The 26,298-nt window shown below is 48.4% G+C and overlaps 2 protein-coding genes across 4 annotated transcripts; one reads left to right on the top strand and one right to left on the bottom strand.

Moving 5' to 3' along the window:
• Positions 1-4,953: 4,953 nt before the first annotated feature.
• On the top strand, positions 4,954-16,904 carry LOC309521609 (gonadotropin-releasing hormone II receptor-like). 3 transcript variants are annotated; one of them, XM_082204310.1, is made up of 5 exons: positions 4,954-5,872; positions 6,549-6,650; positions 11,740-12,888; positions 13,783-13,987; positions 16,027-16,904. In XM_082204310.1, the coding sequence occupies exons 3-5, from the start codon at positions 12,307-12,309 to the stop codon at positions 16,509-16,511; spliced, it is 1,272 nt and encodes a 423-aa protein (XP_082060436.1). In that variant the 5' UTR covers positions 4,954-5,872; positions 6,549-6,650; positions 11,740-12,306; the 3' UTR covers positions 16,512-16,904. The 3 variants fall into 3 exon arrangements, with proteins under 3 accessions (XP_082060436.1, XP_082060435.1, XP_082060437.1); XM_082204309.1 differs by lacking the exon at positions 6,549-6,650; XM_082204311.1 differs by lacking the exons at positions 4,954-5,872; positions 6,549-6,650 and adding an exon at positions 9,078-9,519.
• A 2,672-nt stretch (positions 16,905-19,576) lies between these two features.
• Positions 19,577-25,212, bottom strand: RBM8A (RNA binding motif protein 8A). Its single transcript, XM_082204347.1, has 6 exons — positions 25,055-25,212; positions 23,922-23,981; positions 22,544-22,621; positions 22,252-22,388; positions 21,492-21,628; positions 19,577-19,948 (listed from the first exon to the last, which is right to left on the bottom strand). Exons 1-6 carry the CDS (start codon positions 25,119-25,121, stop codon positions 19,903-19,905), a joined length of 525 nt encoding a protein of 174 aa, XP_082060473.1. The 5' UTR covers positions 25,122-25,212; the 3' UTR covers positions 19,577-19,902.
• Positions 25,213-26,298: the final 1,086 nt, after the last annotated feature.

Raw genomic sequence — 26,298 nt, 5'->3', positions numbered from 1 at the left:
CATAATACTGAACAAAAGAACTACTGCGTTTGTTTGCTTATTTGTGTGCCCGTGTTTGTAAATAGCCAACAATGTGCTCTACGCCTCTTGCCTTAAATGCAGCTCAGAGCTTTTCGTGTCAATCAATATTCTCTTATAGGGCCTGTTTTCACCTGGAGGAGAGACAGTGCTGGAGTCTAAGGGTTTATGTTTCCTTTAGATTTGCGCAGCCTCAGTGTCAGTCCCAAGCAAATCCAGTATATGCTGTCTAGAGTTCTACAAGTTCATAACATATTTAATCCACCTCTCCGCCACCCTCATCCTAGCCTCTCAGACAACAAGGAACAAAAACTCAGGAGCTGGGATAGTCAAAAATATTTGATAGCCAGCTTGTACTTTATCATTTCTTTCTAATATTAATATCAATATTATATTCATATTTATTTGTCACTTTTTCCCACTGAACAGTCTTGAAAAATAAAAGTAACAGGAAACATTTTTAATGAGCAGTAAAACAAGACCTGCAAGTTCAAAATGCACACCTCTAAAGAACATATCCTGGCCATCCCGCTTAAAGGGTGAGGTCACAAATGTAAAACCCTAATTATCCTTCCAATGTAGGGTCAAAGGGTCAATAGAGATGGAAGAGACATAAAGTGTTGCTTCATCCTTCCTCTTAGCTCCTGTTCAGGTCAAAAGCATTGGGAGGCTGACTCCTTAGCTGTGATTCCTTGGTTCCTGCATTCTGGCATTCCTGGGAGATTAATTTCGCTACTTCTTCGTTATAAAATGATGGATGCCCGAACTCTCAAGTCAACGCCCAGCAATATCCCTCTGTCCCAAGAGCCCTTCCCAGAACACACACAGGATTGTTGCAGTTTACCCAATGAGCAGAAAGCATTCTTCACATGCTCAGAGAGAGACTGATCATTGCAGGATTAAGACCCAAAGGCTTTTTCTCCAGTTAAGAAGCCTCTAGGGGGATGAATCTGTAGTAATGTCCCTGGCTAGTTTTCTTAGTGGGTGAAACGGCCCACTTGATCTGGATCCATTCTGCAAAAAAAAACCCCACCTGGTTCCACTTGGTCCAGATCCACAAGCCAGGGAGCAGTGGAAGATCACGGTTGCAAAGCTCAGGCAGACTGTGTCAATAAAGGCAGGAGGACAGACAGTGACATTTTAAACAGCTGTTCGGAACAAGCAAGGCGCTTTGGAGGGGAAATGCGCACAGGAGTGTTGTGAAGCCAAGCTGGTCGGTAGCTGACGGCACAGAAGGAGAAATGGTTGTGGGTGGAGAGCTAAGCAAGAGGCAGGCTGGCACTGCCAAGCAGGGAAGTTGAGAGCAAGGACGATCCTGTCTTCTGCTGCCTCAAAGGAAATGAGGAGAAATCGCACCAGGTTTCCTCCTAAGCCTGCCAAACAGTCACTTTCATACTTTTCTGAGCACGCATGCCTCTGAGCACGTGCAGAGTGATGCACAAGCAAAGTTTTTGTTTCAAGAGCAAATGACTTTTGAGCATGGGCAGAGACCCAACCCCATGTGGAGGAATATGTTTGAAAAGTGATACTTTAAGACACAGTGTCTCTGGGTGGGAAGTGGCTTTTGAAAAAAGGTTGAGGCAAGGCAAATATTTCCTGTGGATTCCTGTTTTCCAGCACAGGGCCAGGAGACTGAACCTCCAGCTCCTTACAAGCATATTTTAAAAAATAATAATGCTGTTGTTGTTTTTTAGCATAGAAGAGAATAAGATACATTATAGTATAAACTATATAAAAAGGAAAACAACATTTTGTTACAGCAAGTCAATTTCAAGTTTATTATGGGGCAGGTCCATAATAAATACCTCTGTTTAAGTGATATACTTAGGAAAGTACATCAAGTAAATATCTGAATCTATTTTTTAAGCTTTCCCATTTTCCTGTTTCAGGGTATAAGGATAAGAGATGCACTATAAAGGAGGCATCAACACTGCTGGTGCATTTAATTAGAGTAGGTTAATTAGTGTTGGAGCACCCCGTTGGTATGCAGAAAACCCCAGGTTCCATCCACTCCAACTTCTTAAGTTTAAAAAGATCTCGGAAATAAGGCTTGGAAAATGCATGTATGTGATAGAATTTCTTTCCTCCTCCCCATTCCATTCCTTTGATGTGTTTTGCTCCTCCTGAATTCCGGTCTAACTAGAAAAATTTCTGGAATGAATTCTGGAATTGGGAAATGTACTGCTTAAGACCACAAGAAGAGCCTGGTGGGTCAGGCCAATGGATCATCTAATATAGCACCCTTTTCTCACAGAGGCCACCCCTGGGACACTCACAAGTCAAGTACAAGAGCACCCTCTGCTCCTGTGGTTTCCAAAAGCTGGTATTGTGGAGGCAGAACACAGCCATTGTGGCTAATAGCTGCCCCCTTTTCATTTCTCTTCTGGAGAGCCAGTGTGGAGTAGTGGTTAGGGTGTCAGACTAGGACCTGGGAGACCAGGGTTCGAATCCACACTCAGCCAATAAGTTCGCTGGGTGACCTTGAAGGCCAGTCACTGCCTCTCAGCCTAACCTGCCTCACGAGGTTGTTGTAGGCAGGGCTGTCTTAAGCATATGCGGTGCTGGGGTGCAAAGATCTGCCCGGCGCCCCCCCCAGGTTGCTCAGTCCCAGGTGCGCAGGAGGGCGGAGCTCGCGGCGCAGAGCCGCCTGCAGCAGAAGAGCCCACCACGACCCTCTGATCGATGGGTCAGCTCTTCCCCGGACTCAACTCTCAGGCCCTGGACTCTTGGCCTGGCGCCCTTGAGAGCCCAGCGCCCAGGTGCTCTGCACCCCTGGCTCCTATGGGTAAGACGGCCCTGGTTGTGAGGATTGAATGAGGAGGGAGAGGACCATGGACCATGTACCTGAGCTCCATGAAGAAAAAGGTGGGATTTAAATGCAATCAAGAAAGCAGTAGAAGAAGTTGCAGCATCTCCCCACCTTGCGTTACTGAATGCAGACGTCTACACTGAGGAGCAGCACACAGTGTCAACCCCTTGCAGCAGTCTTGATATGATGGTATCTTTGGCCATATCAAGATGCTTTTTCAGCGAATCAGTAAAGTGCCACAGGAAAAGAATCTTGCTGTAACCATGGACACCTAGTACAATCACTTCAAACTTGCTTTCTCTGTGTGGACAGTGGCTTTCCACCAGCAACATCCCATGTACCCAGGGCTGGGTGCACGGATGCATTAAGAATCTCAGAGCATAATTTTGTCTGGAGTGGTGTGCTGAGTTTTTCTTTTTTCAGTGGAGCAGAGGAGGTATGAAAGGACCTGCGTTTGCTCTGCAGATAATTTGAATATATATATATAATATAAAACAACAGAGTATTCAGTATTGGATGAAAAATCTAGGAGGCCTCCAGACTCCAGCACATACCAGAAAAGTAGATCTGCACAACTAGATTCCAGAGGTCTGGAAAGGATAACTCAAATAATAAATCAATTTTATAGTTGCTCTTCACTATATGCATAATGAAGATAGGCCACTCTGCTGCGAAGGATTCCTTTCGTTTTATAACTTGTGCCATTCTAAGTTTATCAGTGAGCTTCTCAGCAAGTGCCAATTACCTTATTATCATACCCTATTACTAACAATTCTTAAAATAAAAAAATTCCTTCCAGTAGCACCTTAAAGACCAACTAAGTTAGTTCTTGGTATGAGCTATCGTGTGCATGTACACTTCTTCAGATACACTTAGTTGGTCTTTAAGGTGCTACTGGAAGGAATTTTTTTATTTTGACTATGGCAGACCAACACGGCTACCTATCTGTAACAATTCTTAGTTACACTCAGTCTTGTCATGAGCAGTAGATTCCAAATCAGCAGCTCAGAGAGCTCATATCAAGATCTGTATTTGTATTATTTTGTGATATTGTTAACCAACGGGGAAAACAAACAATATAGTCCTCATGGAGAGAAATGATCAGCCCAGGTGTGTGTGGGGGGGGGGGACATCCGAAATACAGCAGTGCCCCCTGGTGGCTAAATGTTCCTGCTGCTGTTTATTGTATTCTGCAACAACCAGCTGCTCAATGATTAGGCATGTGTGGCCTGGAGAGAGTCCTGGGGGCCAGATAGAGAGCACCGCGAGGCTTAATGTGGCCCTCGGGCCCCCACCGCTGCTTCTAACATCAGCCAAACACACCCAACTCAGTTCTGCTTGGTCTATCGTTCTCCATCCTACGATGCCCAAGCATCCAACCAGGGGAGGTGGGGAAAGTTTCACCCATTTGTCTCTATGGCAGCCTCGTTGGACTTGCAAATGGCCATACTTCGCTGCTTGGTTTAAGGCCATTGCCTTAACAAAAGAACTTGTCTGACCTGTCTCTTCCTCTAGCGCCTAAACCTGACTGGATACAGGATTGCAGGTTGCCCAGTCCCATGCACGCAGGAGGGCAGAGCTTGCGGCACAGAGCCACCCGCAGAAGAGCCCACCGTGGCCCTCCGACCGATGGGTGGGCTCTTCCCCAGACTCAACTCTCGGGCCCTGGACTCTTGGCTTGGCGCCCCTGAGAGCCCAGCACCCCGGCGCCCTGCACCACTAGCCTCTATGGGTAAGACGCCCCTGCCCAGATGACAAGGCCCCCACCCCTGCCTCGGCCTGGCTGATGTGGTCCAAAGGAAAGCAGAGCAATACAGTGGTACCTCGGGTTAAGAACTTAATTCGTTCCGGAGGTCCATTCTTAACCTGAAACTGTTCTTAACCTGAGACACCACTTTAGCTAATGGGGCCTCCCGCTGCTGCCGCCCAGTTTCTGTTCTCATCCTGAAGCAAAGTTCTTAACCCGAGGTACTATTTCTGGGTTAGCGGAGTCTGTAACCTGAAGCGTATGTAACCTGAAGCATCTGTAACCCGAGGTACCACTGTATACGTTTGGCACCAAGAGTCTCCGGAAGGAGGAGTACAGGACACCATCCTTAGGGATTCCGCTCTGGATTTGTGTAGGCTTTTCTCCTTAGCCTTTTCTTCTCCCGAATATGTCCCACAAGGCAACAGAGGCTTAGGATCAGCTGCTGCTGCGGCACCTCCATATTGTACATAGAAACAAGTGCTTCACAATGGAAGCAATACTCATGGCTGCCCAAAGGGGACGCCATGTGAGACCAGCAAGTTCAGGGTTGAAAATAAGCCAGCTGCTCCAGCGTCTAAGACGGCCTTTAATGCATTTGCCATGAGATGCGAGCTGTCACATCAGCCCTGACCCACGGCTCACGACCTTTGCCCGCTGCGCTTCCCTGGTGTCGCTCAACAGTTCCCAGGATGCCGAAGAAAGTTAGAGGTTGGCCATTGTCTGCAACAAATTCTTGCTTTTAAACAACGTGCCGGAGAAGGCTAAGAGGCCCTTTGCAAAGCAGAGAGTTTTCTCTGCACTGTGTCCTAAAGTGATCAGCTGGCATCTGGTACCCAGTGGGAACAGACAGAGGAGGCTGGGAGAAAAGCCTCCCCCCCCCCTTGGGTTCCTGGCCATCTGCGCTGTGTCTGGGTTGCTAGAGAGGGACAGAGAAAAGAAAAGAAAGTGGCACCTTTAAATAGAAAAGGTGGAGATGGGAGGGAAGGAGGGAGGAGAGGGAGAGAGAGGAGGACACTGAAGGAAGCAGCATTGCTTCTGCAGTGACCTCCACCAAGGCTGTAACATTGGAAATCCACCACGGCCACTTGCTATCCCGCAATGGCATCGGGCGCACGACGCAGCCCCCAAAGCAAACCTCTGGCATCAGAGGAACTAAGGGGATAGAGAGGAACTCAGCAGCCCCCCTGCCTTGTTCTTGGAAGGGTTCCCTCCTCCTCCCCTTCTCCTCCCCCCTCCCCATTTCTCTGCAGCAACAGCAGCCCATGGAACTGCGGAAGGAGCAGAGCAAAAGGATGGTGAGTAAGGCCGAGTGTCCCATCTGGAGGAAAGCCATGGGGATGGCAGGGACAGTGGCTGTGGGCACCCCACTAGGGAAAGAGATTGGGGTGGGGGAGCATAACCTGACCCACTGGTGGCTTTCTGAGGAAACAGCTCATAGATGGGCAGGAGGGATGTTGGTGGGCCACGTGTGGGTCACTTTTGGTTCGAAAACCTCGCACATGGAGGGCTCTGCATGGGTCATATGGTCGCATGGCTTTTCTGGGGCTTGGGGCAATTCTTGAGCACCCCAACTGCCGGGAGGGTTCCGGGGTCCCGCAGTCCATCTCTCCCATTTTCCCCCAGTTCAGTGTGAGTGCTCCAACCGGATGTACGAAGCACTGGTGAAAGGGGTTATTATGGCCACCTAGGAGTTCCCTCGCATAGTTTTGGTTGTTATCACAAAGGAATGCCCCTTGCCTGCCACCTTTTCGGCACTCCTGGGTCAGAGACTCGTAGAGCTGGAAGGGGCTCCAAGAGGCATCTAGTCCAACCCCCTGCAATGCAGGAATCACAGTTAAAGAATCCCTAACTGAAGGGTCCCCCGCCCCCGAGGTCTTCCAAGTTCTTCACCTATAAAAATCAGATTGTGGTCTGAGAATCAAGGGTGCAACTGCTTGCCCAGCTCAAAACTGCCCATTTTCCACTCCACAGATCACAATGAATCCTGACGTTGTGATGAAAAGATTCCAGAAAGCTGGTTCCCTGAATAGAGAACAAGTTCTCTGCACATGCTCAGAGGCACTTTGCCCTTAGGTCCTGTTTCTAGGTGAAAATACATTCTGCAATCTGCACATGCTTTGGTGATGGTCCGAGGCACCACAGTTTTGAAGGCTGGTGGCCTTTAGTGGGCATGGGAGCTTGGGCTGACTCAGCTTTTTCATTACCTAGAGGGGGTGAAAAAATGGACAACCCTGTGCCATGTACATTGGTGGATGCTTGTTGCAATTCATATCAAAACAGCAGGAGCACAGCAGAACTAAGGGTGGCCAGATCTGTGGATTTCAATTACTCTCAGCTTTTGTTGCACAATTCTCTTAACATTTTTGCAAGCAATTTCTATTATTATAATGCTATTTTCACTAGTATTACTGCCGCCACTATTAAATTCATGACCTGCTCTTCACCATAAGTATGCATTGCCCTAATATCCATATTTTTTGGCTGAAAAACCCACATTGCAGAATTCAGGAAATGTGAAGCGTTGAAAGGTAGCAGAGTTCTGGATTTGCACATTGTTCTGGAAAGTGCAAATCAGGTAGGGTCATACTAAAATGTGAAACCAACCCAATTCCCCACCATCCCTAAACATAATTAAGGGACCAAGTAACGTTCAGGCCTTTGAGCGCTGCTGCTGCATTCTTTGTCAGGTTAGCTATTAAACAAAAAAAGGGGGGCAGGTTGGGGAGTAAAAAAATCAGATGGTTTGGGTACAGAGAATGGATACTCTGCAGTCAAGGAGAGCCTGAAAGTTGTGTTGGGAAGTTCAAGCTATTATCTTTTCATACCAGCACCACCCCTTTGGGGCTATTAGGAATATAGAAACCTGTTAGGTATCATTCGTCATGAAACAGGAAAAGGGTGCAGATAACTTTAAGGACATTTTCTATGAGTTCTGGGTGTGGTTTTCCAGGCTAATTAGGCACAGCTGATGATGTGTATAAAGAGAGAAGTTGCAGTTTGCAACTGCCTGCAGAAAGAGAACACCCACAAGTTTTGTGTTTGTATGGCTGAAATAAAACTCTTGTCTGAGTGTTTTACATCAGTCTTGTGGTTCTGTCATCTGCCACCAGGGAAAATTTGCCTCCAATAAAACCTGCCTTAAACTGAGTCAGACTCTTGGTCCATCCACCTCAGTATGCCTGACACTGACTGGCAGCAGCTTCCAGTCTCAGACAGCGGTCCTTCCTACCTGGAGATGTGAGGGACAAACGTAAGGTTCTACACATAGGCAGGAAGAACCAGATGCACAAATAGAGGATGGGGAACCCCTGGCTTACAGCAGAACACATTAAAAGGTCTTAGTAGACCACAAGCTTAACATGTGTCAACAATGTGATGCAGCAGCAAAACAAGCTAATGCCATTCTAGGCTGCATCAACAGGAAAACAGCATCCAGATCAAGGGAAGTCATCGTGCTACTCTGTTCTGCCTTGGTCAAACCCTGCATGGAACCCTGAGTCCAGCTGTGGGCACCACAGTTTATGGAGGATATTGACAAGTTGGAGGGTGACCAGGATGATCAAGGGCCCGGAAACCAAGCTTTATGAGAAACAATGAATGCGATTGCAAGGCACTCACAAGAGCCCTGCTGGATGAGGCCCATCTAGTCCAGGATCCTGTTCTTGCAGTGGCCATCCAGACCCCTGGGGGAGGGCTGCAAGCAGGACCTGAGCACTGGAGCACAGATCTCCCTCCCTGTGGTTTCCAGGAACCAGGACCCAGAAGCGTTACTGCCTCCAACCGTGGCAGCAAAGCATAGCCATCATAGCTAGTAGCCATCAGTAGCCTTGTCCTCCCTGAATCTGTCCCCATCCTCTTTTAAAGACATCTAAGCTGGTGACCACTACTGGATCCTGTGGGAGGGAGTTCCATAGTTCAACGATGTGCCACATGGAGGACTTTCCTTTCAGATCTAGTGTTATGAGAGCGGGGGGAAATCTCTCTTCGCTTTCTCCATGCCATTTCCTCTAAACTAAAACGTCTCAGACAACCGCAACCTTTCTTCATTGAGGAGTCTCTCTCTATTCCCTTGATAATTTTGGTTTTCCTTTTCTGGACCTGTTCCATCTCTCAGTATCTTTTTTTCCCTTGAGGTTGAAGTGAGCAGAGCAACATAGCTATGTCTGCATTAGGGAGGGTGTGTCTGTATCCTCTTGCAGGGTTTCCCGCTTCCCTTTGTTATAAGAAAAAACTGCTCCTTTATCTCTTATGGGTATCCAAGAGCCCGTATAGAGTCCTTATGTTTTCTATCAGTAGGAGAAAATAACAGAGGCCAGCCAGAGAATATTGAGAAGCAAAGCAGCTAGTAAGCATGATCTTTATTAAACTGTTGCAACAGGGTCCCCCATGCAGCAAGGGAGGAGAGGAACCCCGAACATTGGTGTGCAAGCTCTTATATAGACTCTTGAAATTGCCTACCCTGTAGCTCAAGACCACCCCCCCCAAAAAACATCATACATACATAACAGAAAGAGGTGGTCCCCAGTAGAAATTTGAGTGTGTTGCTTCTCTCCTGTCTGCCAGGATACCAAATAATTCCTTATCTGATGGCCATGGTATTACGCATATCGATAGTGTGCTCAGCTTAACAGATACTTGCCAGACTGTATTTACAGGGAGTTGTAAGCCCCTAAGACAATTGGAAAGCTTTTCCCATTTCCTTCCACCTTGCAGAAAAATATTTGAGGTCAATTTGGGCGAGTCAAAATGGCTTCAGAATTGTTCTCCTGCACTATTTCAGATACGTGGTTTATATACTTATGTGTTTGCCTTGTACATTTATTTTATATATATAAGACCTTAGAATTCCTGTAACACCTGCTCATTTCAGCCCAGCATTTGATGAGGATTCGCAGCCACTGGAACTCTTCTCAGGAAACATTCCTGGCAAAGGAGGAGGCAGGTGGGAAGGAAAAGAGGTATCCCCTTTGCATGCTTGGCTACCCACTGGGAGCTGCTGGAAATAGCTCAGGGCCCGTCTTGTTCCTCTTATCTCAGGCTTCTCTCCATTGTTCCTCTGGCTGCACTCAATAAATCAGTGGCTGGCTAGCTAGAAACCACAGCAGCTAAGCTAAAAATAAGCGCCAGTGTGGGCAGGTAGGGTGAAGTGTCTGCGACAAAACCTCAAGGATGGGCGTTGCATTTTAATTGGGAGTCTATTAATTTTTCCGTTCAACAGGATGGGTAGTTTAGGAACTGGGGAAGACACAAAGAGGTATCTGATTATTGAATGTAGGAAGGAAGCACCCTTCCAGGAAACCTAGCAACAGATCTCAAGGGCATCAGGCTTTCTTCTCCCAGGCTTTGCATGCACAGGGTCCCGGGTTCAATTCCCAATGCCATCTCCCGGACTGAAAACCAAGTGAGATGCTGCCAGTCAGAGTAGGCAGTGCTGAGGTAGACAGACCGACAGTCTGACGTGGCATAAAATGTAATAAATATTTTTTTTTGTAAAATTTGTAAGAAAATAATTGCTGCCTCCTGTGGCAGCGAGTTCCAAAGTTTAACTATTGCACTGCATATGAAGAAGTGTATTCTGTTGCCTGTCACAAATCTTCCAGCGTTCTGCTTCATGGGATGTCCACAAGTTCTAGCGTTCTGAGACACAAAACTTTCCTCTGTCCACTTCCGCCATCCCATGCCATGGCAGGTCCAGGCACTCTGGGAGGAAAACAATTTTCTAAATCTGTTTCAGTTGGGGTTTATCAGGCCTCATTTTGGCACGGGAACTGCTTTGGTCACCTTGTACGATGCCATCTGTCGGAAGAGAGACGGGGAAATATGTCCCTGTTAATTTTCCTTGACCTCTCTGCAGCTTTCAATACCGTCGACCATGGTACCCTTCTGAAGCGATTGATTTGGGGATAGGTGGCAGTGATTTGGTCCTACTTGGATGGCCATTTCCCGAGGGTGGTGCTTGGGGAGTGCTCTTTAGCCCAGTGGAGCCTTCAATGTGGTGTTCCTTAGGGTTCCATTCTATCCCCCATGCTGTTTAACATCTACCCGAAACTGCTGAGTGGGGTCTTTTGGAATTCTGAAGCATGCTGTCAGAAATATGGTGATGGCACACAGCTCTGCTTTTCCTTTACATCTGCAGGTGAGGCAGTGGAAGTGCTGGACTGGATGAGAGCCAACAAAATGAAGCTCAGTCCAGATAAGCCTGAGGCACTGTTAGTGGGCAGTTCCCTAGACCAGATGGATGAGAGGTTGCCTGCTTTTGATGGGGTTACAAGCAGGTTCACAGCTTGTGGGTCCTTCTGAATCCTTTGCTGTTGCTTGAGGTCAGGTGGTCTCAGTGGCATGGAGCGCCTTCCATCAGCTTCGGCTGGCAACCCAGCTGTACCCCTACCTGGAGAGGGGCAGCCTAACCTGTCGTTTGAGCATATTACACTGATCCTGACCCGATTGCATTAGCTGCTAATTAGTTTCCGGGCCCAATTCAAGGTGCTCTTTTGAACCTAATAAAGACTTAAATGGCTCAGGACCACAATACCTCAAGGACCACCTCTCCCCATATGAACCGACACAGACCCTGCATTGATCATCTGAGGCCCTTCTTCGTTTGACTCATCCACATGAGGTCCATACGGTGGTAACACAAAGACGGGCTTTTTCTGCAGTGGCTCCCTGCTTATGGAATGTTGTTCCCTGGGAGGCTCGCTTGGTGCCTTTGTTATATACAGTAACTTAGGCACCAAAAGAATCATTTTCAATTCTATGCAGTGGAGGGTTTTGTTTGTTACTATGTTATATATTTTTGTGTTTTGCTATTGCATACCTCCCTGTGATCCTCCAGCGAAGGTTGGTAAAGAAATTTATGAAACAAATAAATTTATACACTTCCAGCGTGCCACCTCTTACTTGCCTTTTCTCTAAACAAAACAAAACAAAAATAATCCCAATTTGTTGGATGCTGTCCCAAGAGATGATTAGGATTATTATAAAAATGTGTCCCTCAAGACCTAAAGTTTTAAGTCAAAATCCCGGCAAACATAAAAGTTAAATCCACCAGATACTGATTTTTAGGCAACATGTTAAAATACCCCTGGAAGGAGGGAGCAGGGTGGTAGTGGTAGAAATGGCAAATAGAACTAAGCCGATCTGTATTCTGTCCCCACTGCAGGTCCTTGGGCTGTGATCTCCTTCTTCAGTGCTTTAAGAGGCACTAAAACTGCCCTGAAGAGAAAAGAAATGTGTGGGCTGTGAACTGTTCCCCCGGAGGGAAGCTGGCCAGATAAACCACAGAGAAATCCTTGAAAAGGCACCATCTTGGCCACTGACTGAACTGTGTGTTCCTGACATGGCCACAACATTAGAACTACATTAAGTAGACAAATCTCTTCTATTTAATAGAGTGTTTGGGACTGGAAATACAAAGATCAAAGACAAGGGATTCTGGACCTCCCAGAGAGGTCTCACCTGGCAGCAAGGTGTAACTGGTCAGCTGATCCAACAGAAAGGACACCTTGCCACCATTTGATTTGGAGCAGAGTTGGGTAGCTCAAGCTCTGTCTGAACAAGGGAACCATGCCCTATACCTGCCAGATCTGCCTCAGTCTTGGAAGAGAAGGGCTTCCCTGGGAACTGGTAGGGGCCCAGCACGATTGGGAACCCCACATCCAACTAGGATCCGTGTATCTGTTTGGGGCAGGACACCGTCTCAGTCTCGGGAAAGCTTGACACTGGCCCAATGAACACCACCACCACCCAGATGAAGCTCAGCAAGATGGTGGGTTCTGGACTACCCACCACGTCCAACCAAAGTCAATGGAAACCCAACGGCCTAGAGGAGCTCTTGTCCAATGGGGGGACCACCAACAGCAGTGTTCTGGGAGAGGAGGTCTTCCAACTGCCCACTTTCTCAACTGCAGCCAAAGTCCGCGTTGCCATAACGGTGGTCCTCTTCTTCTCTTCCGCCTGCTTCAACATTGCTGTGCTCTGGACTGTCACCCAGAAGTACCAGCGTAGGCCTCACCTCCGCATTCTCCTCATGAACTTGGCGGCTGCCGATCTCCTGGTGACCTTTGTGGTGATGCCTTTGGATGCAGCATGGAATGTCACTGTCCAGTGGTATGCCGGTGACCTGGCTTGCCGGTTTCTCATGTTCCTCAAACTTGTGGCCATGTACGCCTCAGCCTTCGTTACTGTGGTGATCAGCCTGGACCGCAGGGCAGCCATCTTGCACCCGCTCAGCGTCAGTGAGGCCAAGAGGAAGAATAAGGTCATGTTGTCTGTAGCCTGGGTCTTGAGTTTGGTTCTGGCGTTACCTCAGGTAGGTGCTATTTATTTTATTGACATATATATATATATATATATGCATTATATGCATTTATATCACATCCTTTTCTCCAAGGAGCTCAAGGTGGCAAATTCAGTTCTTCCTGCTTCTTGCTTAATCTCCACAACAACCCTGTGAGGTAGGTTGGGAAGACCTTGGCGGTCAGGGATCTCATTGGCCACTGTGACGACAAGATGGCAGACTAGATGGGCTCTTGGCCTGATCCAGCAGGTTTCATCTTATGATCACTGGTGCAATGCTGGCTGTTGTCCAATGCTACTGTATTTGAAATGACTTTCTCCGGATTTTAAAATAAAAAGGAAGTATATAGCTTTTCTCCAAGAGGGGATTGACACTGAATTATATATTAATTATTTGCGCCTAAAAACAACCCACAGATAATGGGACAATAAAGAATTATCATAGAGCCAAACTCAGGGTGCCTTCAGACGTGTGACACTGGACGTCGCTAGTCTCCTACGCTTTCCGCAATGCCTGCTTCTCTTCCCCCACAAAAACAGCATGAAAGATCCACATGCTGTTATCCTGCCCCAGTTTCTGTCACCTTGCTCCCACGACTTTCCGGGTGAAGGGGGGCTGTAAATGCATTTTTCCATCCTGCCACCAAATCCAACGGAAATGGACGCTAAGCATGTGCTATATATCCCGTTAATTTTCCAGATGTAGCTTTTACAGTTGTGTGAAAGCCAAATATAATCTGGGAATTAACAGTTGGGGAAATGGAATTAACTGCTGTGTGAATGCAGCCACTACGTTGAGATGCCTGCTGGATTTTTTTTTAGGTAATTGAGCACTCTGATGGATCTCTCTCTCTCTCTCTCTCTCTCTCTCTCTCTCTCTCTCCCCCCCCCCCCGTCCTGTCTCCAGGTGTTTGTCTTCCACACTGTCAGCCGGTCTCAGCCCACCTACTTCATCCAATGTGCCACCGTAGGGAGCTTCCAGGCTCACTGGCAGGAGACCCTTTACAATATGTTCACTTTCTCCTGCCTCTTCCTCCTGCCACTGCTAATCATGGTCCTTTGCTACGCCCGCATCTTCGTGGAGATCTCAAGAAAGATGAAGAAAGCTTGCGGTGAGGTTAACCTGCAGTGCGCCAACTATCCTCCTGGTACCTCCCCAGAAGGGGTGGGCGAAGGAGCGTTACTTTTGGCTTTGGTTTTTTAAAAAAGACTAGTAAGTCTAATAAATAAGATGGTGCTGTCCCATCAGCCCCATTCAGCATTGTCCTTGGTCAGGATTGATGGGCACTGAAGTCTAAGGATCTGTGGCTCTGGAGAGGTCCGGAGGATGGCCTTCTCTGCAGTGGCTCCCCGTCTGTGGAACACTCTCCCCAGGGAGGTTTGCCTGGCATCTTCATTATACACCTTTAGGCACCGGGCATGGCCAAACTTGGCCCTCCAGCTGTTTTGGGACTACAATTCCCATCACCCCTGACCATTGGTCCTGTTAGCTAGGGATGATGGGAGTTGTAGTCCCAAAACAGCTGGAGGGCCAAGTTTGGCCATGCCTGCACCAGACAAAAGTGTTCCTTTTTAACTAGGCCTTTGGTTGATTTGATGGACATCCTATGCCCTTTTAATATGTGGGTTTTTTGTGGGGGTGTTATTGGGTTGTTTTTATTTTCATTATATATTTTGTAGCTTTATGTTTTGATTTTGTTCTGAGACCTCTGGGTATAGGACAGTACACAAATTCAATTAATTAATTAATAAAAATTGTTAATAAGAACATAAGAAGAGCGTGCTGGGTCAGGCCAATTGCCCATCTAATCTAGCATCCTGTTCCCACAGGGGCCAACCAGAAACCTGGGGGAACTAGAAAGCAGGACCTGAGCACCACAGCACCCTCCCCTCCTGCAATTGGTGGCTGTAGAGAACAGACATCAAGGCTAGTAGCCATTGATAAGCCCTCTCCTCCCTGTTTATTTGTATGCCGCTTTTCCATATTTAAAACCATGCTCAAGGCGGCTTACAGCACGGAAAGATATACAGTTACAAAAAATAGAACAGAAGCAGTCATAAGCAAGAAATAAAACTGTATCAAAGTATACACAAGAAAATCAAACAACCTGCCCCCCCATGTTCTAAAAATAAAGGTGCAAATCTTAGTATCAATTAAGCATCTCCAATTGTGACCCCAACAAAAAACCCACAACAACTCTGGGCCCAGAGATGGAGAGATGATAAAGTCCCTACTAGAGAAGAATGGGAGATCACGTTGATGGATTATGCCAAAATGACCGGAAGAATCAGAAATCAGGAAGAGCGAAATTTTAACAAGGAATGGGGGAAATTCATAAGTTACCTTAAAAACCATTGTAAAGGGTTAAAGTGGTTAGTAGGATTGGAATATCACTTGTAGTTTAATGGTGAATTTTGGACACAATGGAGAGGTAAAAGATTTTGGATTATCATAAAAGATGCAGGAGGAAATGCCTAACAAAAGGACCCACAAAGGGGAAGAGAGAAGTCCAAGAGATTCCTTGGAATCTTGTTTTTATGTTGTAAGTTGGATGTGTGACTGTAAAATTAGAATTTGAAAAACCAAATGTGTGTGTGTGTGTATGTGTGTGTGTGTATATATATATATATATACGAAACATCGCACATCGAAACATCGAAACGTCGCACAGACACCCCGACTCTTACACGGGAAGACACCCGAAGACACCAAAACCTGCATTCCTGTACCCGTGAAAATCTACGAAAGCATATATATATATATATATATCCTCAACAATACCACACCCCAAGAGCCCAGAGGCATCTAAGATCAGGTATTCCCAACCTGCAGCCCTCCAGATATTTTGGCCTACAACTCCCATGATCCCTAACAGGACCGGTGGTCAAGGATGATGGGAATTGTAGTCCAAAACATCTGGAGGGCTAAAGATTGGGGATGCCTGATCTAAGATGGTTTCTGGTTCTTTGGCAGCCTCCACATTTGTAGCTGGAGTCAGGCAGGCAGGGACCTGCTCTCCTAGCAAGGTGGAAGGAGGCCAGCAAGGAAGGGAGCAGGTCTTGCAGGACTCACAGCCAGGATGTTCCAACTCCCCAATTCCCCCAGACCCTTTACTTTTTGCCTCTCACCAACGTCTTACTCCTCCTCCAGCTTCACCAAAGTCCAGGGAGTTCCACCTCCGCCGCTCCTACAACAACATTCCTCGGGTGCGCATGCGCACCCTCAAGATGTCTGCCGTCATCGTCCTGACTTTCGTCGTCTGCTGGACTCCTTACTACCTGCTCGGCCTGTGGTACTGGTTCTCCCCCGAGATGCTGACCAGGGAGCAGGTGCCCCCATCCCTCAGCCACATTCTCTTCCTCTTTGGCCTCTTCAACGCGTGCCTTGACCCCCTGATCTACGGCTTCTTCGCTATGCACTTCCGGACAGAGAGTGGGCAGGCCTGCTGCTGCCCTCGGAGGGAAAAGGAGATGGAGGGAGCTTCCGTGCTCACTGGCTCCTTCCGAGCTTCCACCATCAGCGGGGGAGCTGCCAGGCAGCTGAGGGAGCCCAAGAAGCACAAGCCGGAATCGGCGCTGGCGAGGGTCAAAAAGCTGGGGTTGAAGAGGAAGAAGATGGCGGAGAGCTTCATTTGAACACGTAGATAAAACATGGTCCATTACCTCACTTGCTGGAATTTGCTTTCACTGCTGGGAGTTGGGTGGAAGGCCGGCACTACTGTTTGGCAAAGTGATGCAGCTGCCTCATGTGCCAGTTATTCAGAGGCGGAGGTGTTGGGGAATGCAGCTGCCAGTCCCAACCAGCCTGCTGTAGAGGGTGCTATCTTGTCACAAGCACCGGGGTAAGAGACAACTGTCAGCTCAGTGAACTTCTGCACAGGGAAGGTAGGCGACATCTTGTCCTTTGCTACAGGTGGCAAATTGTCTTGGTGGCTGGTTGCAGCATAATTCGAGCTCTGGAGGAGCTTCCATGGCAATAGTCAACACTCCGAATCTCTGACCAACAAATACAGAATATTTTCTCAATGAGGCATCCTCTCTCTTGTCCTTTATTTCTCTTTTAATGTTACAGCTATGGAAAAAGGCAGTTGCCCAGGAATAGTAATATGGTACAATCACATCTTATGCGCATTTAACTTGCCTCCCGATTTATATTGTGCTCTAGGAGGCTTAGTTTGGTCAGAAGTGAGTATGCACTTTCAGAGTTAACACAAAATGCATTACTTCTGGTACATGAGCCACCATAGCTGCTAGAGGGCTATGAAAATTTGTGTCTTGGGCTTTTGCCCATGTACTATCTGAAACCAAAGGCTGCCAGATGCGATTCCCCTGCTAAAGTAGCCATCAATAGCCCTGTCCTCCATGAATTTGTCCAAACCTCTTCCAGAGCCATCTAGGTTGGTGGCCATCCCTGACACCAGTGGGAGTCCCATAGCTTAACACTGAGCTGCATAGCTAACCTCCAGAAATGTCAGATTTAGGATGGTGAGCTGAGGGGGCCGCAGAATGGAAGGTGAGAGGGCATGAAAATAAGAAATACGTAGTGGGAGGCACCAAATTTTGTCATCAATTTTGCCATATTACCAAAGTCCACCCCTGCCTCCAGCTTCTCCTGGGAATAAAATGCCTGGAGGCTTTGCCCTTTGCTGAGACTATTGCCTCTCTTTACTCTCCCCCTCCTCCTCACTGCTGTGCTGCCTCAGAACCTCCATGGGTTCTTGAATCCCCCGCAGCATCCTAGCCTCTACTGCCCTCTCTCCCTGCAGCCCCGTCCGCTCTAAGGATTGCATCCCTTCCTCCTTCAGGATCCTGGCTCCAGCCGCCTGCAACTCACCCAAAGTCCTCTGCTGGCTCTTGCTCTGCTGACACAGGCAGCTGCAGGAACAGGCAATAGCACAAGCTGCCTTGGGAAGTGGAAAGCTCTCCTTCGTTGGCCGTTGTTGAACACCTCTCACCATCTGCTGCATGTGTCCTGAAATCTGCTTCCCAGCAATTTAGAACCGGGCTGATCTTTCTTCATCCTAGCTGTCTTTTAGGAGATGCTGTGACTTCAATCAAGCATGGAGCAGGAGACATGTCTAGATCCCTTCCTGCTAATGAGCATGGTTTCGGTCTAATAAAGCCACAGCCCCACCCAGTGACCAAAGGCTACCTGTGACACCTCACTGAAGCAGCTGATCATCAACAGCTTATCCATAAAACCATAAAGGGATCCCAGGAGTCATCTAGTCCAATCCCCTGCAATGCAGGAATCACAGCTAATCACTCTTGGAGGATAAGGCTGTGTACCACCTCAGGTATCAGAGGGGATACACCACTGAATACCATCTGCTGACTGTTAAGTCTAGCAGTAACAAGAGACCAATACCTTTGTTAGGGACTGAAATCACAAGAGAATGAGCTTTCAAGTTTGACACAAAAGGCAGGGGCACAGAGTGACGCGAGAGAAAAGGATGCAGGCATGCGTGTGATGAAAACGCTCCCCAGCTAAGAATTGTGCTGTTGTTCTAAAAAATGAAACAGAAAGGGAGTTGCTCAAGTCTTTGTTAAAAGCCAAGATTGGTGGACAGGGATCTTACACTGCACCAAAGGCTGTAGGAAGCAAGAGAAGCAAGGACTATTCTCCCTTGGAAAATCTATGCCCCAGGAGCGATGACTCTTCGACTGTAGAATCAAGGCTTTACCCCTCATACCTAGTCCTTCTCTTCGCTGTCTTCTTCTCCCCACTTGGTACCCAGCCTGAAGGTAAATCTGAGGGCTGTGGAAAATCACTCACTTCTTCAGTTTTTGGTTGACAACAATGAAAAGGCATTACTTTATGGCTGCTTTCAGGGTTTTCTCCCAGTGGACCAGCAGGCTCAAGAGACTGCCAGAAGAAAAAGAAAATGCTCCACAAATTAGACTGATGAATCTTTTCCCTGACAGATTTTCTGCCTTGAATGAGATGACAAGAGGACCACTGTGGTGTTGTGCTTAGGGCATCAGACTAGGCCCTGGGAGACCAGAGTTCAAATCCTCACTCAATTATGAAGTTCACTAGATTAGCCACTCAGCCTAAACTACCTTACTAGGTTGTTGAGAGGATACAAGAGGAACAGAAGAACTAAACATACCACCTTGTGCTCCTTAGAGGAAAGGTTAGATAAAAATGTAATAAAATAAATAGAAATGAATGCACAAATGAGATGAGGGCAGCTGTGGACACTGTGCTCACCCTTGTTTTGAACAAATATTGTCCTGGTTCTGGCAGCCAGGATGAAGTGTGGTGGGCAGGCAGAATGCCATGGGGGTCTTGAAGTCTTACCCCCTTGGTTCCAGCCCATTCTCTCTGGCTCTGTAACCAAAAGCTTTAAAAAATTGCACCAGGAAAGTGGCGGGAAAGAAATGAAAACCTGCTAGATCTACACAAACTTGCGTAACATAAACATGTGGAGCCCTAGTGCTTTTCCCCTCCCTGGGGCCTTTGATGCGCCACAAAGGACTTACGTAGACAAGTGTGAGAAGGCTAGTAACTTTTTCAGACTGATAAAAACAGGTTTTGGGAATTTTTATGGATGCCCTTGACAATCCAACCACAAAAGAGGCTAACAGCTCAGCAAAGGGGAGGTGCTAGGCTATAGTCACTCTGAAGCCACCCCACCACCTTGGAACACATCCCCCAAGCAAAGGAAGAAAGGTTAAACACAAGGATTGTTTTATATTAAAAAAGTCCATAATCTTTTTATTCTGAACATTGCTTTCAGACAGTCCCTTCTCAAAGACTAAAAAGCACAATGACTTGTACCAAGACACAGGAGGACGTATGTCCAAGGACACCAATAACAGGAAATCTCATGTAAACTGAGACATCAGATTGAGAGTAATTAAGAAATAGTCAAACTGTGTAAATACAAAATTAACCGGGAGGGGAGGGGGGAGAGAAAAAGATGTAAGCATATGGTCTCTTAGTGCAGATGGGCATTTCCTTCTGGTTCGCCAGGACTTAACATCATAAGCATCGCAAAAAGGAGAACCTCCCTCCCCACCTTTAGCGCCTCCTTCTGTCAGGACTCCTGCTCCTTCTACGGCCACCCCTGAGAGGAAAGAGAAGAGACAAAGAGGTCCATTAAATTATGCTGAGTTTCTCTCCATAAGCAAAAGCTGAGGAAGTTAACAAGACTGGATGAGGCTCATGAAGTATCTGCTGGAGAACTGCGCTCCATTTATCATGCCACAAAGCCACAAATGGAGGACAACTCTAAACACAGTGTGGAAGTGGTAGCTGAAGAAGAGAGCTTGCTGCTGGCAAAAGACCAGAATTTGGCAAGCCCCAAAGCAAAAAATGTTTGCAATTTAATCTTGTTTATACAATTACACAGACGCCCCCCCGCCCCCCCCGATCAGTGTCAGTGCCTTAGCCCTGGGTTCAGTTCATGATTGTGGTGCATAATCAGTCCACTGTGCAGCCTTGACTCAGTTCCCTTTCTGAAATTGGGAACAGTGGCAGGGAGTCTTAGAGATCGAGAAGACAAAAAACAGAACACATACAAAACTATGGACAATTAGAAAAGGGGAAAAGGGGATGCTCAAATTGTTTTGCAAAAACAGGTTAACGGGGCCCAGACAACAGCCAGATCTTTTGATTAAATTCATCTTAGCTTTCCTGCTTTAACATATACAGAAGACAGAAAAAGAGCTGTAGTGTTATTACAGTGGTGCCTCGCAAGACGAAATTAATTCGTTCCGCAAGTTTTTTCTTCTTGCGAGTTTTTCGTCTTGCGAAGCACGGTTTCCCATAGGAATGCATTGAAAATCAATTAATGCGTTCCTAGGGAAACCGCTTGCCAGGCTGGCGGTGCGGAGAAGGGCTTTTCTCCGCACCGCAAGCCTTCAGGACAGGTACGGGAACAGAGGGGAAGGCGCGCAGCGCTTTCCCTCTGTTCCCGGGGCTTGCGTGGGAGGAGGGTTTTTCCTCCCCACCACCAACATTCAGAACAGCATTCTGAATGTTGGCGGTGGGAAGGAAAACCCTCCTCCCACCCCAAGTCTTCAGGAAAGCCATCCGATGCTGGGCGGCGGGAGGAGACGTTTCCCCCCCCCCCGGCATCGGAGTTTCGTTCCGATGTCCGGCGGCGGGAGGAGACGTTTCCCCCCCCCCGCCCAGCATCGGAGCTTCGTTCCGATGCCCGGCGTCGGGAGGAGACGTTCCCCCCCCCGCCTGGCATCGGAGCTTCCTTCCGATGCCCGGCGGCGGGAGGAGACGTTCCCCCCCCGCCCGGCATCGGAGCTTCGTTCCGATGCCCGGCGGCGGGAGGAGACGTCCCCCCCCCCCGCCCGGCATCGGAGCTTCGTTCCGATGCCCGGCGGTGGGAGGAGGTCCGAGGACAGTGGGGAAGACACGCTGCGCTTCCCCGCTGTCCCGGAGATTTCCCTATGGGCTGTCGTCTTGCGAAGCAAGCCCATAGGGAAATTCGTTTTGCGAAGCGCCTCCAAAACGGAAAACCCTTTCGTCTAGCGGGTTTTCCGTCTTGCGAGGCGTTCGTCTTGCGGGGTACCACTGTAGTTTGCTCTACCTTTTAGCTCACTGTGAGAAAACAATGTACAATTTCCTCCCACTTCTTAGTGAGAAAATCTCACCTTCGCTTCCCTTTCGGAGGTCCCCTGACAAAACACCAATCCACGCTGATCGGCTGCCCCATAAGGTCTTGTCCATTCAGTCCCTCCATGGCTGCCTGGGCTTCTTTGTATGTTTCATATTCTACCAGGGTGTAGCCCTGTAAAATACGAGGACGTTCAGGGGAAGAAACATAATTCACTCAAACATTTATTGGAAGGGTTTCTAGACTGTTCTTCAGCCAAATCTAAAGGACATAACACAGAAGGAAAAGAAAGCAGGAAGGAGAAGGAAAAAAGCAAACTCAGGCTCACATTCTTAGTCATAGTTATTTTAACTATTGGATGGAATGGGAAACAGTTCAAGAGCACTAGGTGCCAAAAGTTGCTGGTCTCTCAGTTGAACTGATGGAGAGTCCTTGCTTTCCTTCTCTTCCACTGCTGCAGTCTGAACAAACTTCCCCTGGTCAGACTAACTGATTGATCCCAGGACACCTTATTTGTAGCATGATTCAACACTGACAAGCAGACTGGCAAGAAATAAGGCTGACAAAATGCAACAACATATTGACAAAATCAACCTCCTCTTCTTATGCTTTCCTTTCAATGCCTTTTGTGCAGATCCCATGGCTCGTTTGAGAAACCTGCAGATAGCCCCCGCTCCCCCAGCTTCTAGAACCTATCTGTGCCTGCAGTCACAGGGAGCAGATCTGAGGCTTTTGGTAGTTATAGCAATGCACTTGACTATCTCCAGAAAAGAACACAAAAGCAGCCATCCCTGTACCTTCAGGTAACCTGTCCGCCGGTCAAGATTCAGGTGGAGGTTCTTGATTTCCCCAAACTCTGCAAACTTGTCATGAATGTCCTCCTCGGTGGCCTCCTCATGGACACCTGTGACGAAGAGAATCCAGCCTTCCACCGCTGTAACAACAAAGAGCAGGACAAAAAAGAGTCATGAGCTGCGGAACAACATCTCAACGTGGGCTGCCTCATGCAAAGGAAAGAGAGGTTACCATTGGCCAATTAGGGTGGGCGGGACATGGGAGAGAGAACATGCTCTCTGGACACGTACTCACATCTCTGGGGACCCGGCTCATCCCCATCTTGCTCCACGCTGTCGTAATCCTCACGGACACGGGCTCTGGAACCCTCCTCTGATTATATGCACCAACACACAAAGAAACAAAAAGCAAAGCAACCAGATTTAGAAAGCACTAATGGTGCTGTGGAACCCTCCCAACACACCCACACCCTTATTTTAGGTTAATGGCATGTAATACACATCAGCAGCAGGGACTAATTTCCCCAGGCATCACCCTCAGGGATACCACAACCCAGATCTCACATCCTCAGTCCCAATAACTAGAAAGTGTGGTGAAGTGGTTAAGAGCGGTAGTCACGTAATCTGGGAAACCGGGTTCGCGTCTCCGCTCCTCCACATGCAGCTGCTGGGTGACCTTGGGCCAGTCACACTTCTGTGAAGTCTCTCAGCCCCACTCACCTCACAGAGTGTTTGTTGTGGGGGAGGAAGGGAAAGGAGAATGTTAGCCGCTTTGAGACTCCTGAAGGGGAGTGAAAGGCGGGATATCAAATCCAAACTCTTCTTCTTCTTCTTCTTCTCTGCACAGACATCCCCTCTGAAGCACCTGCAATGATGTTCCCTAATAAAACTCCTTCAGGGAAGGGGCCCTGAGTGCCTCCAAAATGACAGCCCTGTGCTTTCCAATGCTTCCCCCAGAGGTCAAACACTCCACAGAGTAACTCCCCCAGAAAGCAGCCACTTCCCCTCACAGCCACAGCTTGAGAGCCTGCTCATAAGGCTGTCCACCTTTTCTGGCTGTTGCAGCTGTCCAGGAGCAATGAATGTGTTCTCACTCTGGCAAGTTGGAAACTAAGCATGAGAGTGTTGAGCACACCCTTTCTGCTTCGAGGGCAATTATACAGGGCGATGGAGAAAACTCAATGTGAGGTTGGAAACACCACCATGCCCTTTCCTCTAAGGGCGGTGGCAAAAACAAAATCTGGCTACCCAGCAAGACCAGCTATAACTGGCAGCCCACTGATCCCCCTGTGGCAACCAACGGCAGTTCAAAGCAACTGGCAATACAATGGTACCTCAGTTACAAACTTAATTCATTCCAGAGGTCCGTTTGTAACCCGAAACCGTTCTTAACATGAGGCGCGCTTTCGCTAATGGCAACTCCTACTGCTGCCACGCCACTGGCGCGCGACCCAAGCTCGCATCCCGGGGCAAAGTTCACAACCGGGAGCATCTACTTCTGGGTTAGCGGAGCTCGTAACCTGAAGCATTCGTAAGGAGGACGGTACATAACATGAGGTTCCACTGTACTGCCACTGATATTTTTCAGACAAAGGAAAGGAAGAGAATCAAATAACATAACCTCTGAGATAAACACACACATCTAAGCAACATACATGAGGCAGCCACCTTACCTGACCCAAACCCTCTGCCTTTCCTCTTCTTCGCTTTTTCCTTCAGTTTGTGGATGCTTTCTGCAGAGAAATCAAACAGGCTGGGTCAAAGTGACTATCTAAATGGGTGGCATGTCTCTAACTGCATGCGCTCTCAAGCCCTATCCAAGGCATTATGTACACATGTTGCCTGGGAGTTGTAGTTGAAGGGCACCAGGTCAGCAAAGGCTGCCTTAAACCACTGAGATGGGAAACAACTAATGAAATGGGGTTGGGGAAGAAAACAACACCAGAGTCAACCCACAGAAGGAAGTAGAGGAATGTATTGGGAAAGCATCGCATAACTGTTTTAATATTTAGCATGGACCTGTTACCCACTGTATTGTAGCTAGCATGTTCTTAAGTTTATAATCATGTGTTTTCTCTATTGTAATTAGTCTATTACTTGTAAGCCACCCTGCAAGGAAAGCTTTCCCAAAAGGTTCATGTGTGGCCTCCAGATGCTGCAGTCCAACAACATCTTTGAAGGCACCACATTGGCTACTGCTGGAAACGAAGCTGACTAACTGGCCTTAGGTAAGACTGTTATTCCTCGTCCTCAGCTTTCCCCCTTTACAAAACAAGGATACAGGGCTGTGAAGGTCTCCTAACAATACAGTGCAGCCTTGAGGGGCGGGGGAACAGCCCACGACAGACCCTTTTGCAAAGTAGGGGTAATAATAGTAGACTAAAGTGTGGGGCTGTTCTAAGCGCTTTCTTTCTTCTCTAGGGCCTCAACCATGTATTTTATTATTAATTCACTCGCCCTTCACCCCAAGGTCCCAGAGCGGGTTACAGCAACAAAAACACAGTATTAAAAACAGTTATTGGAATTACAGAAACAAGGAGGGTCCTAAAAATAGGTACCTCAAGCCTTCAACATCTTAAGATGCTGTTTATTTTGATTAAGCGGTATATAAATCGTTCCATCTTTCTCATCTAAAAGATAGCGCCACCGTCACCACCCTCTACTCAATATAGGGAATGGTCACACCGGCCTACCTTACAGGGCTGCTGTGACTAGTGAATTAAATTAACCGTTAATACTAATAATACTGGGGAGGAGCAAAGTCAGAGTTCATCAGCCGCCGCCCCCCCCCCGCGCCTCTCCCTACCGTCGCCATCCTCGTCCATGGCGAAGTCCTCGCCGCCCGCCTCATGAAGGTCCAGTACGTCCGCCATCTTGGCCACTCGAGCGTCTTCCTCGGCCGACGGAGCTAATCTAGCCGCCCGCCTGACGACGGAAGGAGCGCAGTGCACGCCGGGAGAGCTCGGCGCCGGCGCAGATGGGCTGACTAAAGAGGATGCGTGTGGCGCCATCTTGAGGAGGTCTCTATGCAGCTAGGGATACTTTAACGCCTGCGCAGATGAGCCGGCTGGGGGAAGTCTTCTGGCGTGGGAGAGAGGAGGGCTCGTGAAGCGCCATCTTGAGGAGGTCTTTGCGGCGCTATACGCGCGCGATGGCGGAAGGAGCGTTGCAAGGCCTCGTGGGAAGAAGGGCCAAAAGAGAAATAGGGCGGGCAGAGGGCTCCAACTTGTAAAATGAGGGTGAGGGGTGTGGCTAAGACTGAACGGGATCTTCTAACACGGAGAAGGGGACTCTGAAGGACCCTACCCAGTGGCGTAGCGTGGGTTGTCAGCACCCGGGGCAAGGCAAGTAATTTGCGCCCCTAACCCGTGGATTTGCGCCCCCTACCCCTAACCCCCAGATGTTGCGCCCGGTGCGGCCGGCCCCCCCTGCACCCCCCACGCTACGCCACTGACCCTACCCGTGGCTATCTTTCCAGATAGTGTGGTGCAGTGGTTATATTGCCTGACTAGATCCTGGGAGTCCAGGGTTCAAATCCACACCCGATGACGAAGTGCACTGGGTGCTCTTGGGCCAGTAAAAGGTAAAGGGACCCCAGACCATTAGGTCCAGTCGTGACCGACTCTGGGGTTGCGACGCTCATCTTGCTTTACTGGCCGAGAGAGCCGGCGTACAGCTTCCAGGTCATGTGGCCAGCATAACTATGCCACTTCCGGCGAACCAGAGCAGTGCACAGAAATGCCGTTTACCTTCCCGCCAGAGTGGTACCTATTTCAGTGTTTTTCAACCACTGTTCCGCGGCACACTAGTGTGCCGCAAGATGTTGCCTGGTGTGCCGTGGGAAAAATTCAAAAGATTTTTTTTTTTTAAGTCAAATTTTCGATTGGGGCGCCATCCCCGGAGGGAGGCGGGCAAGTCGGGCGGCGAGAGGCGGGGCGGCGGCGGCGAGGAGAGGCCGCCCAGCGCGGGGCTTTCGCTGTCTGCCTGCGAGCTCGGCGGGCAGCGCCTCCGTCCGCAGCGCCCGCCTCGCGGCTCTCATTCCCTGCCCCT

The sequence above is a fragment of the Podarcis vaucheri genome, assembly GCF_965113315.1.
Source record: "Podarcis vaucheri genome assembly, chromosome: 16".
NCBI lineage: Eukaryota > Metazoa > Chordata > Lepidosauria > Squamata > Lacertidae > Podarcis > Podarcis vaucheri.
This window is presented reverse-complemented; position numbering and strand designations above follow the sequence as displayed.